At 37.8% G+C, this 18,263-nt stretch overlaps 2 long non-coding RNA genes and 1 gene segment (V, D, J or C); 2 read left to right on the plus strand and 1 right to left on the minus strand.

Moving 5' to 3' along the window:
* The window catches only part of LOC102149163 (T-cell receptor gamma chain C region C10.5-like), a 49,978-nt gene that overhangs the window by 14,951 nt on the left and 16,764 nt on the right, over window positions 1-18,263 (minus strand). The window contains 1 exon segment of the C gene segment in view: window positions 2,667-2,725. Coding sequence covers window positions 2,667-2,725 — 59 coding nt within the window.
* LOC138923878 (uncharacterized) lies at window positions 54-5,920 on the plus strand. Its single transcript, XR_011438108.1, has 3 exons — window positions 54-189; window positions 601-655; window positions 3,066-5,920. It is a non-coding gene; the product is annotated as an uncharacterized lncRNA (long non-coding RNA).
* On the plus strand, window positions 11,214-17,707 carry LOC138923876 (uncharacterized). Of its 2 annotated transcripts, none has more exons than XR_011438105.1 (3): window positions 11,214-11,483; window positions 12,010-12,192; window positions 14,371-17,707. It is a non-coding gene; the product is annotated as an uncharacterized lncRNA (long non-coding RNA). The 2 variants fall into 2 exon arrangements; XR_011438106.1 differs by having other exon boundaries at window positions 11,239-11,483; window positions 11,963-12,192; window positions 14,371-15,522.

The raw sequence follows: 18,263 nt of genomic DNA on the forward strand, positions 1-18,263 counted from the left end.
CGCAGAAAACAGGGGTCGCCTTATGTTTCAGTCCTTGTGCAACCTCTCATATTAAAAGATGCTCTTCTAGTGCTCTGCTGTGATCAATAACCACTACTTGGACAAGATCTCCACCTGAAATGAATCCAATGATTGCTAGTTTTGGGGCTAGCACTGGTGAAAGAAAATAAGAAACTGAACGTGGACTTGGTAAATATTACTTGGGACTAAAGCTCTACAGTTTATGCTTATGTTGCTCATTTGGAGAATAACAGAATAAATGAAAAAATGCTTTCCTTTTGTTTTATAAATGGATAATTGTCTCTTTAGATAAGATAGCCAATGACATCATTTTAATAGGATCCCAAAACAAACACTCAGCCCCCGAGATGACCTAGAAAGCTGCTCTGAGTTAGATGTTTCAGAGGCATATGAAGATTCTGAACAAAATTTGTAATGAAATACGAGGGCGAAAAAAGCAATATTTCTCAACTGACATTTGCTTTGATATAATTTTTAACTTAGTAGCTATAATCCAATTAAGACATTAAATATGACCTATATCACTATAAATTTACATATTCAAGTTGCAAAATCTTCTCCATTTTTTTTTACTTCCAGATATTTCTACTGGAAAATGAGAGATCACTTTATACTCCGGCTAACAATATTTGAGGTAATGCTTACTATATTCTAATCGTTTTTAGATGAAGGTAACAACTAGTCCTGTTGTTTTTTACTAGTTTTCAATTAGTCTTGAAAGTTTTTTCAAATCCTGACCATTTGTTCTAATGTGACCTGTAGACTAGATGGTAAGTAATACACTTATCTGTACTCCTGATTTCATAAAGAATTCCAATCGTGGTAATTTAAAGTCTAGAGAATTGAAATTTTTTATCACTGTTCATGTGGGTAATTTCTAAGTTTAATTTCATTTAATCTTCACAACATCCACTGGAAATGGTTGTTGTATAGATAGAATGAATGGAAGGTAACATATATAAAAGGTTAATAGTGATAAATGTCAACACCAGATTTTAATTTTTTCTTTATTTTTTGTATTCTCCAATTTTTTCATAATGGGTATTATTTTTATAATTTTAGTAGAGCAATAATGAGTGAATCAAAATTTATTGGCTAAAGAATAATCATACAGAAAGTGATGGACCCAGAATCAAAATCCATATTTTTCCCTGTACCACATTCTCCTAAAAAACATTTTAAAGGACGCACATGAATTATATCTGTGTCACTATTATTTGATTTGATTGCTAAAATTTATGTTGAAAATATATAATCACTTGGAAAAAATAAGAACCAGAAAGTTGCTTTTCAATTTATTAGTTCTATGTTTATATGAGCACAACCACTAAGGAAACCTAAATATATATTTTTTTAAATTTTTTCAATGCTTTATCAAAATGTGAAATTTTTCTAAAAACTTTCATTTCAGTGGATCTAACAGGCTAGGAACATCCTTGTGAGATATTCTTCCTTATTCAGGCAAAATTTCATCTTTAAGTCTAATGAGACTGAACAAATTTACAGGACTGAATTTAGAAATAAACAGACCCAGCTTATGACGTTCTTCAATATGGCTCCCTAGTTTAATACTCTGATACTTGATGTTACTCATCCTCTGACCCAATGACAGGTTTAACAATTTTTTCATTTTTCCAACTGGTTACTTTTGGAATCAAATAAATAAAATATCTAAACTTCATTACAAATCTTTCAATACAGAAATACCTAGTGGACCTAACGTCTTCACCCCTTAGGCACTCACAATTGGTACAACTCGTCAAGTCCTTGTTAATGTCCCCCTTGCCATGTCAGGCAGAGACCTGCCTCCAAGGACCTGGATGGAGGTCGAACACTTATCCATTAGGCTAGAAGCCTTTGGAATGCTGGGAATTGTTCTATCCGCGTCTTGTCCATCCTTTAATCTCTAGTATCCAGAACAGAACTGTCTTCAATGAATATTTGCTGACAAAATGAATGAGCAAGGGAAGATGTAAAACCATGCAGACAATTTTCGCGGACATGGGAGCTGAAATGGCTTATTGAGCTTACAAATTCCCTTAAAGCAGCCCATCTCTAGGCAACAGAACAAGAGTTTTTACGGCATAAATTCTGACTGATCTCAGCCTGGCTCTAAAAGGCTAGAGTAATAAGAAGTTAGATTTCTCGAGGTTCTACAGCCATTTACTTTAAGAATTAGCTTTGCACTGCTCTTAGGGATGAGATAAAAACCGATAACATAGGTTCTGCAAGTAATTTTGAAAAAAGAGCACTGTGTCTTATCTCCAAACATAGAGGAGAGGTAATTAATAAAAGCGTCTCTCACTTAAAAGATGGCCTACAAAAAATGTATCTTGAACCAATAACTTATACCAATGGTTTACAAATACGGCCCCCAAAATATCTTAATTTCTAGCCTGAGTTTACCATTTTGTGTATGTATTATTATGAAAGTAGAATTTAGGTCTGCTTACAGTTGGGAAGTGAACAAACCACTTAGGAAGCAGTTTTGTTTTCACGTACATTCACTAATAACTGCAAACTTGCTTCTCATACACGGAGGCCAAGTATGTGGCAGTCAGATAATGGTGATCTTAAATTGCTTTTTCTAAAAAGGATCAATCAGTTGTTCATTACTAGGGTAAAAATAGATAAAAGTTACTTACCTGAGGGAGTTACTATGAGTTTAGTTCCTCTTCCAAATGTCTTGATCCAGCCTGAGGTATCACACTGGTTACAGCTTCTACAAAAACTCAGCCTCCTCCTCAGCTTCATGATGTAACGAGCAGTGAAATAACTGTGTCCTGGCAATGTGATCTTCTAGGTTCTTTCAGAAGTCCTTGAATATAAGTTTTGTGGCTTCAGGTATTTTATAAGTTTTCCTCAGATAAATTGACCCAAATGTCTGTTTTCAAACAACGCACTAAGCATTGAAAATCATTGATGGAAAACGGAAAGAATCAGAGAAGAAAAAGAAGATATCAGGCCCATCTCGTCAGCCAACTACTTTTCTAAGTTACTACACAAAGCATTCAGAGAATTAAAACTTTTTCTTTTATTTCCAGGTGTTCAATTGTGTTGAGTCTTCTCAGAGTTTGCATCAAAGCAAAGGCCCTTTTGTTCTCACAAACATCAGGGCTGCTTCGTTAGCAATTTAGGGATGTATTTCAGAAAGGAAGAAATTCTTCAGTTCTTCTGAATAATTCTTCAGAAATAATGCCAATATAAATAGACTTGAGAAATGTGAACAAAGTTCTCCAATTTTAATAAAGCCACTTTTACCATTTGGCAATATGATTCTTTACCCAGCAACACCAAATGAGAAAATAATTTCTATGATGACGTTACTTTTCCTGGAAGAAAAGAAGAAATTTATAGAATTCTATGTCCTAAGAAATAATATACTATTTATTTAAACTAAAACTTTAATTCATAACAAGCATCTTTTCTGACCACAAGGGTATGAAACTAGAAATCTACAAGAAGAAAGCTGAAAAAGTCATAAACTTGCTACTGAATAACCGTAAGATCAATGAAGAAATCCAGGGAGAAACAAAAAAATACCTAAAGACAAGTGACAATGAAACACAACATATCAAAATCTATGGGATGCAGCAAATATGGTACAGAGAGGAAAGGTTACAGAAATACAGGTTTACCTCTAAGAAGAACAAAAACCTCAAATAAACACTTCAACATTACAACTAAAGGAACTAGAAAAAGAAGAACAAATGAAGCCCAAAATCAGTAGAAGGAAGGAAATCATAAAAATCAGAGTGGGAATAAATAAAATAGAGTCTAAAAAGAAAATAGAAAAGATCAATGAAACTAAGAGCTGCTTCTTTGGAAAGATAAAGTTGACAAACTTTACTAGATATACTAAGAAAAAGGAGAAGGCTCAAATAAATAAAATCAGAAATGGAAGAGGAGAACTTATAGCAGATATCACAGTAATACAAAGTAGTATGAGAGAATACTATGAAAAGCTATATGTAAACAAAGTGGATTACCAGGAAGAAATGGATAAGTTCCGAGAATCATACAACATTCCAAAACTGAATCAGGAACAAATAGAGAATCTGAACAGACCAATCACTTGCAAGGCGATCAAAAGAGCAGTAAAAAAACCTCCCCCCCAAAAAAGTCCAGGACCAGGCAACTTCTCTGGTGAATTCAACCAAACATTAAAAGAAGACTTAGTACCTATTCTTCTCAAAGTTTTCCAAAAGCTTGAAGAGAAGGGGATGCTTCCTAACTCATTTTACAAGATCAACATTACTCTAATACCAAAACCAAACAAGGATGACACAAAAAAGAATATTACAGGCCAATATCCTGACAAACATAGATGCAAAAATTCTCAACAAAATATTAACAAACTGAATACAACTATAGATTAAAAATATCATAGATCACAATCAAGTGGGATTAATTCCACAGATGCAAGGATGTTTCGACATCTACAATTCAATCAATGTGATTCACCACATTAACAAAATGAAGAATAAAAATCACACGATCATGTCAATAGATGCAGAGAAAGCATTTGACAAGATTCACATCCATTTATGATAAAAACTCTCAATAAAATGGTTACAGAAGGAAAATACCTAAACATAATAAAGGCCATATATGACAAACACACAGATACTCAATGGTAAAAACCTGAAAGCTAGCCCCCAAGAACAGGAGAAAGACAATGATGCCCACTTTTGCAACTCTTATTCAACATAGTATTGGAAATCCTAGAAAGAGCAATTAGGCAAGAAAAGGAAATAACATGTATCCAGACTGGAGAAGAAGGAATAAAACTGTCACTATTTGTGGATGGCATGATTTTATATATTGAAAACCCTGAAGAATCCACCAAAAAGCTACTAGAAATAATAAATGAAAACACTAAAGTAGTAGGGTAAAAAAAATCAACATACAAAACTTGAGTTGTGTTTCTAAGCACAACGAGCTAGCAGAGAGAAATCAGGAATAACATTCCATTTACAATCACAACAAAAAGAATAAAATACCTAGGAACAAATGTAACCAAGTAGATGAAAGAGCTGTACGCTGAATACTATAAGGCAGTGTTGAAAGAAATCAAAGAAGACACAAAGAAACAAAAAGATATTCTGTGCTTACATATTGGAAGAATTAACATACTTAAAATGTCTATATTACCTAAAGGAATCTACAGATTTCAATGCAATCTGAATCAGAAACCCCATGATGTTTTCATAGAAATGGAACAAAGAATCCTAAAATTTATATGGAACAACAAAAGACCCTGAATAACCAAAGGTATCCTGAGAAAAAAGAACAAAATTGGAGGAGCCATGCTCACTCAATTCAAAATAAACTACAGAGTTATAGTAATCAAAACAGGATGGTGCTCACAGATGAACAGACTTAGAGACCAGTGGAGCAGAATTGAAAGCCCAGAAACTAAAGCAAGCATCTATGGACAGCTCGTCTTAGACAAAGGAGCCAAGAACATACAATGGAGAAAGCAATGTCTCTTCAGTAATTGGTGGTGGGAAAACTGGACAGCCACATGCAAAGGAATGAAAGTAGGCTGTTATCTTACACCATACACAAAAATTAACTCAAAATGGATTAAAAACTCGAATGTAAGACCTGAAGCCATAAAACTCCTGGAAGAAAACATAGGCAGTACACTCTTTGACATCAGTCTTAGCAACATCTTTAAGAATACCATGTCTCCTCAGGCAAGGGAAACAAAAGAAAAAATAAATAAATGGAGGTACATCAAACTATAACGCTGCTTCATGGCAAAAACAACCATCAACAAAATGAAAAGGCAACACATCAATTGGGAGAAAATATTTGCAAATCAGATATTAGATAAGGCATTAATTTCTAAAATATATAAAGAACTCACACGATTCAACAATGAAAAAACAAACAACCCAATCAAAAAATGGACAGATGATCTGAACAGACATTTTTCCAAAGAAGGCATACAGATGGATAACAGACACATGAAAATGTGTTCAACATCACTAATTATTAGGGAAACGCAAATCAAAACTACAATGAGATATCACCACATCCATACTTGTCAGGATGGCTATTACTAAAAAGACAAGAAATATAACAAGCGTTGGAGAGGATGTGGACAAAAAGGAACCCTCATACACTGTGGGAAGGATTGAAAACTGGGGCAGCCACTATGGAATACAGTATGGAGATTTCTCAAAAATTTAAAAATAGAACTACCATATGAAACAGCTCTTCCACTTATGGTATTTATGCAAAGAACATGAAAACACTTATTTGAAAAGATATACATGCCTGTATCTTCATTGCAGCATTATTCACAATAGCCAAGACTTGAAGCAACCCAAGTGCCCATTATGGATGAATGGATATGGAAGGTGTGGTATATATGCACAATGGAATACTACACACCCATAAAAATGTTGAAATCGTGCCATTTGTGAGAACTTGGATGGACCTTGAGGATATAATGCTAAGCTAAATAAGTCAGAGAAAGACAAATACTCATGATTTCATTCACATGTGGAAGATAAACAAACAAACACATAAATAAGAGTACAGATTTGTGGTTACCAGAGGGGAAGGGGTGGGGAGAGGGAAAAAGGGGTAAAGGTTCACATACATATGGTGACAAATAGAAACTAGATTTTTGTTGGGGAATACAATGCAGTCTATACAGAAGCTGAAATATAGTGATGTACACCTGCAATTTACACAATGCTATAAACCAGTGAGACCTCAATAATATAGCAAAAATAATAATAAAAAAATTCTCAGTAAATGGCAAAAAAAAAAAAAAGAACTGAGTATTTTTACCACTATCTGTAAAACCTCCTCTCTGTACAACTTAGGGAAAAAGAGATTTTGAAGCACAGTAAGCTATCATTACATTAATATTGTCTCTAACTTGGTGGACAATATCAGTAGGAATCAGGAAAGAAAACAGATTTTTTTGTGTAAAAAAGGCAAAAGTTGGGGCCAGCCCATTCACATAGTGGTTAGGTTTGCATGCTTCGCTTCGGTGGCCCAGGGTTTGCAGGTTCAGATTCCGGGCGCAGACCTACATACTGCTCATCAAGCCATGCTGCGGCAGCATCCCTCATTAAAATAGAGGAAGGTTGGCACAGATGTTAGCCCAGGGACAATTTTCCTCAAGCAAAAAGAGGCAGAATGATAACAGATGTTAGCTCAGGGCCAATCTTCCTCACCAAAATAATAATAACAATAATAATTAATTAATTAAAAAATTTCAAAAAGGCAAAAATTGTTAGAGAAAAGGAAAGAAAAAGTGTTCATGACAGAGCCCATTGTAGGCTTTCCTAATTGCCAAATTTCGTGTGATCTCTAAGTGATCAATAATATGCAGAGATAGTTTTAATATTTTGAAACATGAATTCTTCTTCAAAATAAATTTTAAAATAAAATTCGAAAGTCATAAGTATTTTCTACTAGGCAATTTGAGGACTACAGAAATGACATAGAAAAAATATCCATGAGCCTAACATCCAGAGATGACTGATCCAAAGACGTACCCTTTTCTCTGAACCCATTCTCAGGGCTCAATAAGAAGAGCTGCTAAGAAAAAACAGCCTACGTGGATTTCGGGGGGGCCTCACAAGTTCTGAATTGTGATTTTTACAAGATGACTCCTAGGTTACAGACATCACTCTCCAACAGTACTGTATGTATGAGGAATGGGGTGAAAACAGAGATTCGGAAGATTTTCTTGGCTTTTCTTCAGAATGGCTTCTATTACTCAGAGTCGTCATGTCTCACCCACTTTTTCTAAAGAAAAATTTGAGCCAAAATCATGAGGATCCTTCAGGCATCCAAGTACACAAAATCCCCCACCCACTAGATAACATGAGCACCACAATAATCAACATATTCATCTTAATTCATCAGACATCGCCTGAGTCCCCACTATATTCAGCACTGTACATTCTAGTAGACACTTACAGTGTTTCTATAAATCAGAAATTTAAATCACCATTCAACTGGCAAATAATGTTCACTTAGGACAAGGCTGGCTTGCTCTGGCTGGTTTACCTTTGGTGGGTGTGGTCCAAGTGTCCTCAGCCTAAGGAGAAGGGCGGGAGGAGGACATGACTCCAAATATGCACTTGGTTATCCCCAATAGAGGTGGTTTGCTCCAAGCACCAGGCCACTGTCTCCTTAATGTGAGTAAGTCAAAGGGACTATAGAATCATGATTGAAAACTTAAGTTTAAATTGATTTGGGATGACTACTTGTGAGAGTCTGTTCATATCTATCTAATCTCTCTCTAACTGTCAGTCAGTCACACTATGACAGATGTGGTGCTAAGCCCTGGTATACAAAGCTGTGTGGGTCCTGTGTGTGTGTGTGTGTGTGTGTGCGCGTGTCTGTTCTTGTATGCATATGTATGCTAGTTGTTATTTTGTTTCTTTATTTTAATCAGCTAATATTACTGAGCTCTCACAGTGTGCCGTGCACTGGACCAAGCCCTGACTCTGTATCATCTCAGGAACCCTTACAACCACCCATCAGGTAACTACAGGACCTCTGTTTTACAGGTGAGGAGATGGGCTAGAGAAGCTATTGACCTGACACACAGCTGGGCAGTGTCAGAGCCCAGGTCAGACCTGGAGCTCTCTATACAAGAGGCCTGGGTCCCAACCACTTTGCTTTACCAAATATGTAGCCAGATAATGGCAGCGCAGCAGGAGAAAGGGGCTCTGCAGGAGCAACTGCAGCCTTGACAGAGCAGATGAGACTTGAAATGTCTGCTGTGCACAGTGCCTGGCTCAGAGGAGTCAGTCAAACAATTACTGTTGGATGAATTGAATCTTAAGCCAGAAAATGAGCTAGTCCTCAAACTCCAACCCAAAGTAGACTTTGATTCAAACTCATTAAGTAGCAGTGTTTATAAGTTTGTGCAAAATCAAATATCACCACTCCAGGGCATGCATCTGCTACATTATCATTGCAGTCGGCCCTTCTTGTGGTCAGATCATGCTGTGTTTGTTACATTATAGCCTCTAGGAGAATGAAGATAATTTAATTTAATATCCAGTAATTTAATCAAAGCAGAAAGTTGGGTCCAAAAAACTAATGTAATGCAAATAGGCTAGTTTTACAAAAGAAGCCATAGAAATGATGTGGCATACACATCTTGGTAAAAAATAAAACAGAGTTGGGGAGGATGACCCAGATGAATAAATGTGGGTGCCATGGGAAAGCCTGTTGGAGAAAAAGTAGATGCCTGAAAAGACAAAACTGATCATTTGCACCTACTTATACAAAGCTTCCTCTTTGAGCAAATACAGAATTTGGCAACTCCATATATAGTCACTTACATGTGTTTATCTAGAAAACTGCATGAGAGCATACAAGTGGTAACTGTGCTTTCCCAGGTCATAATAGTGAATGAGGAACCACTGAACATTTACTGACTGACGTGGCTCTAACGTCTGCCTCTGTGCACCTCCCAGAAGGCACAAGAGTAGGTGTCCGAGTCTTCTTTCCCTACATTGTGAATGGAGAGGGTGGACGTAGAAGTTCCAGGTATCTCATCTACCTCAAATTTGCCCGTTGGAATGTCTGACTCCATCCTGACAGTGTTGTCAGATGAAACGTGCAGCAGGGGCTACCAGTCTTGACCAGGGCTTTCCTGATGCCAATATATGGATGTCGTAGAAATTGTTACAGCAGATACCACACATTCCAGGTGGGCTGTTTTGGAGGGCTCTTTAGTATTGGAAAGTTGAGGTTGCTCTAGATGACCTACACCATACATTCATACTTTAAAAAAAAATGGAAAGAGGAGAGTAATGAGTGAAAACTTAGAATTTTTCTAAAAATTACCAAATTAGAGAATAGCTGTCAAAGGGAATTGGGAGGAAAACAACTTACAAGCTACAATGATGTGAGAGGTAATGCCTGGAAGAGTGACAGCATGTCTGTATGAACTGTGCTCTCCTCCAGGGCGGCCTGCAACCCCTGCTGAGAAGACTCTTAGAACATTGTGGCTTGGCTGAGTTCACCAAGCCAAACCTCCCACTGGGGAGGGTGAACATGGCTCCCCTGCCTCTTTGTGAAGGAGCGTCCTCACCACTGTTAGCACATCCACTCTATGTGAAGACAGCAGAGCAAGGTCCTCCACCTTAGATCAGACCACATGGTCCAGACGGCCACCATAGAACTCTGAGAGGACTCAGTCCCAACAGTATTCATGAAGCTCCCACTATGTACGCTATTATTTCGGTGTAATACAGATGCAATGATATGGCAACTAACTGTGGAGAGCTGCCTAATAGAGAGACGGCATGACAGTGCTATCATGTTGGACCTCTCTCATTTCTCCCACTGCCTGTCACAGAAGATATCCTCAATATCCCCAGTGAGCTGTCAGGCCAGAGTTGATGGGAGGAACGGAGGGTGGTCTGGGCTGTTTTGTGCATTGTTGGGCCCACAGGGAACTTCTGCAACCAGCTGGAGAGACTTTGTTTCCTCAGTCTGCTTCCATCTGTTCAGTTACCCACACACCCTACAGCTTAGAGCGGTACTGACACCTTCAGGGCTCTGAATAACCCATTCTGGTTTGTTTGCTTCTGTTTAAGGTTCACGTTTACGTCCTCTCCCTCAGGCACCTGAACAATATATCTCTACAAAACCCCAGCTTCTCCTCTGTGAAACTGAGTTTCCTCTTTCTGGCTCCCTGAGTTTTCTTTTTGTCTGCTTTTCTTTCTCTAACCCAAGACATCCCATCTGTCCTGGGTATTTTTACAGACTTCTCTTCCCCAATCCACCAACAGTTGCTGTTTTCCAGATTTTCTCTTGTTTTACCTCTCTGCCCAAGGGGTCTCTTCCCATCCACGGCTTTAATTATCTTAGGGAAAACAGGGGAAGGGATGATAGGAGGAAATTACAGGTCCATCTCCATGCCACAGCTTCTCCTGAGCTCCATAGGCACGTATCCAGCTGACTACTGGGCATGTTCAAGCATGTCTGATGTAGAAGCTCAAACTGACATTGTGCATGGGCCAAAGTGAACTCATTCCCTTCCCCAATCCCTATCTTTTTCTTGTCTCAGTGAAGGACTTTGCTACCCATTTGTTCACTCCAGGAACCTGTGTCAGCCTTATTTCTCCCCTTTAAGAAGAATTAACACCTCACTCAAAGTCACAGGGCTCATAAAGGGCAAACCAAGAGTCAGTGAGGGGAGAAGACGGGGTGTAGGGCGGTGTGGAGGCTCACAGCAGAGTGCTGGGCAGCTCCTCTGGGGAATGTGGACGATGCTGTTCTGTAAGGAGATGAGTGAGGAGCTTGTTTCCCCTGTTGGCCACACTCCTTATTATCACCAGTTCACAGAACTCCCTCCTCCATGGAGTCAGACACTGAGGTGGGGGCAAGAAGCAGAAAGGTTCTGTTTTATCATGGCAATGGGGAAGACGAAATGAAGGAACAACCTGAAAACAAAGGCAAAAGTAAGTTTCAGCCCCCTCTGTCTGGACCCCTCCTTGCACATACTGGGAGATCTTAGTCTTGACATAGGTCTTCAGTAGAGGGTGGGGGTGTCAGGCTCTTTCACAAGAGGCGTGTCTGAATTATAAATTTCTAACCACAAAAACAGAAGCTGGGGGAGACAATGAGTTAATAATCTGAGAGACTGATTTCCTTCAGATAATTCAGACTTTCCTTCATTAATCATTGTACCAATGCTATTAAAGTATACAAAATTTTTGAATTTTCAATTGAAAAGGTGTTTCAATTCAGCTTAGACTTCAAAGAGCCTTTTTTTCCTTTCCCCACATATAGCAGCTGAGGAGTTTCCTGTTTGGGGCTGGAGGATCAGTAGCACACATTTTCTTTTCTTTTCTATTCTCTTGTTTTCAAGAAGTTTACTGTCTTTATAAGAAGATAGTGAATATAGTTATATTTTTTCTATGATTTTCCTTTAATACAGGAATCAGAACCACATAATTTACACAGTTAAACCACATCATTTTACAGATGAGAGAACAGAGGTCCAGAGAAACTGGAGATCCACCCTATTTCCCACATGGGGTGGCGTTAGGGGAGACGTGGAAGGACCTGATGTCTCCCCAGGGCTGACTGCATCACCCTGCAAGAGGATTGCCATCTACCGCTGTGATCTGAGTGGCGGGCCTGCTAATGGATGAGGGCACCGAGAAGGTAGCAATATTGTCTCCTATGTATCTGTCTGCTGACTCCTCTATGACAAAATGATTGACAGTTGGTGGGGAACAACTTAGAAACTGGGTTTAGGAATTGACTTCCAGTCTCAGCTTTAACCATTTTGTGGTAAATCTCCAAAGAGTCCTTTAGCCTTGAAATTATTTGCAAAATGTTTTATTTATGCATTCTTCAGGGGAGATGGTCAGATTCTTAAATTGTTAGTCTGTAACAGTGCTATCCCACAAAAATAAATGTGAGTTACAAAGTCGAGCCACAAGTTAAATTTTTTAAGCTACTTCATTAAAAACATAAAAAAGCAAGTAAAATCAAATTTGGCTATTTTTATTTAGTCAAAAATATCCAAAATATCATTTCAACATGCAATCATTGTAAAAATTATTAATGAGATATTTCACATTTCTTATGTTATGGTTTGTATTTTACACATGTAGTCCATCTCAGCTTGGACTATTGGTCTAGCTACATTTCAAGCACTCAGTAGCCACATGTGGCTAATGGTTACTTGATTTACCAGCACAGATTTTCCCCAAATGCTTCAGAAACTCTGAACTGGATGACCTTTAGAAGGGACCCTTCTGACTAGACGGCTCCCTGAGTCTGCGTCAGCCTGTGCACTAGCAACTCTTAAGTCTCAACCATTATCTGCAGTGGACTTGTGGAGGTAGCATCTAGGAGAGTCCAGGATGATGAGGGATAACCCCAGTGTAACTGAAAGGATTCAGAGCTGGTGGAAGTTGCCAGTCATGGATGGAATAAAGAGTCCAAGTACATTTTGCATGGGGGCAAAAGTGTGGCTCATGGGGCTATGTTGGTCCCAGGCAGTGCAGTACCACACACTGGTATCATGCTTCTCTACCCTCAGCGCCAACAGGGTATGGCTGGTGCCATCCTTGGCCTCCACTGCAGTGGCTTCCTCTGCTTTTAGGACTGAATCCCACTGCCCATCTGCCTTGAACATGGCCAGTTGGAGGAGTCTCTCAGATTCTTACCCTCCACTGGCTCTGGTACCAAGTGGATGTAGCTGATTGTTATGTGGACCATGCATGGCAGGATGGCCAAGCTGAGCCAAGGTGATCACATGCGCCACCACTGAGACCAGCTGCTCCAGCCTGACCTCTGTCTTGTCACCTACAAGGGAAACAGTAGTGAAGCAGGGGTGGTGAGGGCCTCAGAGACTCTGCACCCTGCTCTGGGAAAGAGTACCAGACTTACCAGGAATAGGAGGGTCCACAGGAGGGCAAAGTGGCCCAGCATGTCTCTGTGTCACGCCGGGGTTGACAGAATCCCAGAGTGACCTTGTGGGAGGAGCTGCACCTTGAGGGGTGGTGGAGGCCAGGTTAGGCCCTGAGCTGCTGCTTCCTGAGGTTACAAGGAGGCAACTTCTGAGAGGAATGAGTGAGGGAGGGGCCTAGAGAGAAGAGGCAGAAGTCTGACAACAAGGTGAAAGGAAGGATGATGAGTGGTGAGAGTTCTGAGAAACTTAAAGAATGTTGGTGGAATAATAAGAGCAGCAATAGCATTCTTTGATTGGACATCAACTACACTCTAGCACTGCACTAACTGGTTTACGTTCACTGCTTTATTAAATCCTGAAAATAGCCATGTGGGATAAGTATTACAATGCTCAATTTAGAAGCAGAGAAAGCGGGGCTGATATTTTAAATCTCTTTCCCAAAGTTGCACATTGTGAAAAATGACATGGATGGAACCATACTAAAACAGAGCTGGGACCACAATTTCAGAGGAATTGCCTTACTCATCTGTTTTCTTTACCTTCTAAACTGGAGCAAAGTGCCAACATTTCAAGCAGGTGGTAAAGACAGGAAAATTCTGTCTGTAAGAACTGATGAAATTGGACTTTACTGATGACCAAATCACTAACCAATCAATGAAGTACAAGTCTAGCCTTTTGCTTGATGACAGGATCTCAAGCCAATCTATGATGTACAATCCTAGTCTTCCCTCACCTAGCATGGATGAACTCTTCTGTAATACAACTTACCTCATCTTCCTCCCTTTTTCTCATAAAAGCCCTGAACTCCTCTCTTGTACATAGGAAACTATTTGGGTTTCTACTTGAATCTGTGCTCCTTGAATTGTAATTTTTTGATCCCAAATAAATGCTTTGCCTCAAACTCATTTCTGTTTTTGTAGGTTGACATATGGTGTCAGAAGTGGGATCTGAAGTGAGCTCACCTTCATGGACTGGCACTCCCTGGAAATGAGTTTCATACCAACACCAGTCCCCTTGTGTGCACACCACTTGCATGGACCACTGGCTCCTCTGATCATGAGTCCTTTCAGGTTTAACTACCCTCTCCCTTTTTCATTTAGGTCTTTGACTTTTGGGGGGATTCTGGGAGCAATAGCCCAATATGGGATCAATCAACCAGTAGACAATTTTCTCCAAGCCAAACCATGGCTTTTGCCATCTGGAAGAGTTTCCCTCTGTAGTTCACCTTAAGGTGGCTCATGGCTAATGCTGTCTGAAAATGTCTCTCTCTTTGAGCTGGCTATGGCTGCTGCCATTCTCTATGTGGTGAATGCTAAAATTCTGTCTGTTGTGTTATTTGTCTGAACAGCTGTAGTCAGTTGGTCAGATGCATATGTTACAACTTGTGGCTTGCAACTTATATCTCTTTGTCTCCTTGACTCTTTGTCTCGCCATGCTTTAACATGGGAATTTCATCCTCTGAAAGTTCCTGAGAAGTTCCTCCCTCAGGAACTGCAGCTGGAATCATATTTAAGAACTATGGCCCTTCCTCTTGTAAATTCTTGTGCCAGTGGACCAATAATACTAAAGATGATTTAAAATTACAGTGGCCACTTTGGGGCTGCTTTGAGCTTCCAAAACTTGTCTTTTTGTGCACTATATTTGAGAACAGCAGATCAGAAAAATTAAATACAAATTTTAGTTTCTCAGGAGTCCAGTCTGCCACAATCTGAGGCACTTGTTTAAAATCAATAGTGTCAGAATCTGTAAATATTTACAAAAACAGCAAGATATTACTAATCATGTATTGTGTCCTGAGAACTTTTCTCAGTATCCATCAAGTTTGGGGCCTCAAAATATTGTCAGACAGACATGTGTAGTCTTACATCATTGAGCAGAAATATGGCTTAAACTGCATTTGTGGCTAGGGTCCTACCAAACTGCCAACAGACTCAGGGAATTACCTTGTCCGTTAGAAGAAATGTTCTAATTAGATGAGATTTAAGAAGTATACTGGAAAGCAAAAGTTTCAAAATTCCAAAAAAACCTTATTGAAATTTTTATTGCAGAAAGCTAATGAAAAATTAACATGTAAGAAAAACCTAAAAGAAAATATTATACAAAAGTCCGTTAAGTTAATAGCTTTATAGATACCTCCATATCTGTCTTCAAAGGAGGATCCCATATGGGTCCTCCCCAGAGTTCACAAGAGTTTGAAAGATCTTCTGGTAAACTACTACACTATTTCCTTAAACAATCAAGGGAAAACTAAAATTAAAATTTAAATGGGTTACTTAGTAGTGCCAGAAATATTTACTGCTTGTCCCTGCTGAAGCTTGGCAAGATATTTGAAAGATCTAGTAACTTATGATCAGAAATTTGGCCAAACTGGAAGCTGATATTCAGAGCCTGACAGGAATTTTTTATAGGCCGTCTTCCCTAGGTTAAAATAAAATTATGTACCCAGAGGGAAAAAAAGCAAATTAGGGATGATCTCGTTGTACAGGTAGATCAATCTATGACATCATTTAATTTGTAACTAAATTTCTGAGAAAGAGAAAGCAACTATCCTTATCTTACAAATTTTGCAAAACTGGAAGCGCATTTCTAGGGCAGTTCAGATTCCACTCATTCCCTTATATCCATCTTATAAACCTCCTCTATTTATCTCAAAAAGCATTTAACTTCTCCTGAAATTCTTTAGACCATTGCCAATTCATAAAGCTGAAGGAAAAAAGAGGCAAATGGTTATAGAAGCACCATTACCCAAAAGCTAGCATCCTAGGTGTCTTCTCCACAAATATTAGAAGAAGAAAAGCTTTAACCATCTAAGCAGATAACCTTAATTTATTCCATCTGCCAGAAACACAATTTGAATTAAAGTATTCTTTCATAACTAGTAAGCTTTGTATTAGTCTATCTGATTCATGACAGTAATTTTAGAACAATAGCTGTGGGGTCTCTGTTTACGTATGTCTACATATATGTATGTCATATGGTCGTAATACTTTTCTACTTCTGCATGCTATAATATCTAAAAGAGCTATATCAATTGGAGTGAAGCATGTGCTATATACATTGAGTTCACTCTCAAAAGTGTAATAGAAAATAACTCAAATGAATTTCAGGATCACATGATCTAGGAAATAATTAGGATTAAACCTAGTTTAAGTTTATTGTCTTTGGAATTGTTGGCATTAAATATAAAATTTCTGTTCTACCTTCAGTTTACTAAAAGTCAAGTAAATTCATGTTATCTCTGTTAAAAAATTTGGCAGCAAAAAACTGGATGGCTGACTTTGTCTAATGTCTCATGAAGTTTTTGTAGGAAATCTAAACATAATTATTGAGAAACTAAATAGATATAAGTAATATTAAAAGGTTTTTAGGTGAATTTTTGGACAATAATTATGTGTTATGATATATTTACTTAAAAATAACTTGATAATCTTTTTGGTAACTTGAAACCTTAGAGTTTTGCTAAGTTAAGTTAAATGATGGAAATTCGTTGAATGTCTAGATCATTTCCAAATAAGATTAAATACTGAAACATTAGTTACTAAACAAGTCTAAGTTTACATACCTTGGGATTTATTACAGATAAACTAAAAGATGTTTAGTTCTATTAGTAAACATTTCCTGTGCCACATAAAAAAATTATGCTATGAGAAAATGTATGTTTTCAGTAAAAGAAGTTATAAGAAATGGAGATGTTTTTGTTAAATTTGCCCTAAAGTAATTATTTTATTAAAATAATTTCCTGTATTTTTAAATCAGTTCTTTAATCACAAGATCTTAGCGTTTTCTTACAAACACCTAACTTTCTGTATTTGCCTGAAAATCTTTAATTGTCTTCACAGTTAAGTGGGTAAGCACACCTTGTATTACAGTGGCCTATGATTCTATTTGATCAAGAGCTTTAAAACATTTTGATATTTTTGAAAATCTTCCCAAAATCAAATTCTAAATTAAGTCTTTTTGACATGGAAATAACTGAGGTTTTCTAGATGGCCCCCGGAACACCTCACCTCAAAGAATTTGTTCTCTCCTCATTTAAAAAGGGAGATATTAGACAATATGGGCTTACCTGGTATGTTAAGTTACATGAGAAGCAGTGTTTAATAAATGATGATAAACCATCTGAAGTTATATTGTGTGGATGAATATTATTAATATGTGTTCTAAAACTTATATAAAATTCCCAAAATTCTAATATGTCTTAGTATAATGTTATCAATCATAATTCTAGTCACTATATTAAAATGTATGTCACAAAAATATCCAGGTTTCTTTGTCAGTTGCATTATAACGTTAAGTCTTTTGTCGCTGATAGTTATTGTTTTACTCTGACAGTTACTCTAGAATACAGGTTTCTGATATATCTTTAGATCATAAAGCTGAACTGGGTAAGAAACTGCAGAAGTCTAACAGAAACTGATGACTTCACAAAACTTCTATCAAAAGGTCAAGTACAAATATTAATTATGTGAGGCTACATGAACTGAGGAGGATGTTCTAATGTTTTGTTTTTCCAAGTATAAACAATTTCCAAGCTATCAGCAATTTGGTATGATATATCGTTGTAAACAAAGGTGACATATTTACTTTTTCTCCCTACTGATCCCTCCAGAATTCAGAAACTCTCACTTTTTTAACATAAACAAATTAGTTTTCCTATGATTATCTTTGGTTAAAAAAAGTGAGGGTAACTGTGCAGAGAAAAACTATCTTTGCATCTTGTAGATGTTGGATTCTAGTCTTGTCAATTCTCTTTGAGGTATTGTTACAGCTGTGGACTAGAGTCCCCTGGCTTAGGGTACTACCTTTGGTCTCA

This window comes from Equus caballus, chromosome 4, assembly GCF_041296265.1.
Source record: "Equus caballus isolate H_3958 breed thoroughbred chromosome 4, TB-T2T, whole genome shotgun sequence".
Taxonomy (NCBI): domain Eukaryota; kingdom Metazoa; phylum Chordata; class Mammalia; order Perissodactyla; family Equidae; genus Equus; species Equus caballus.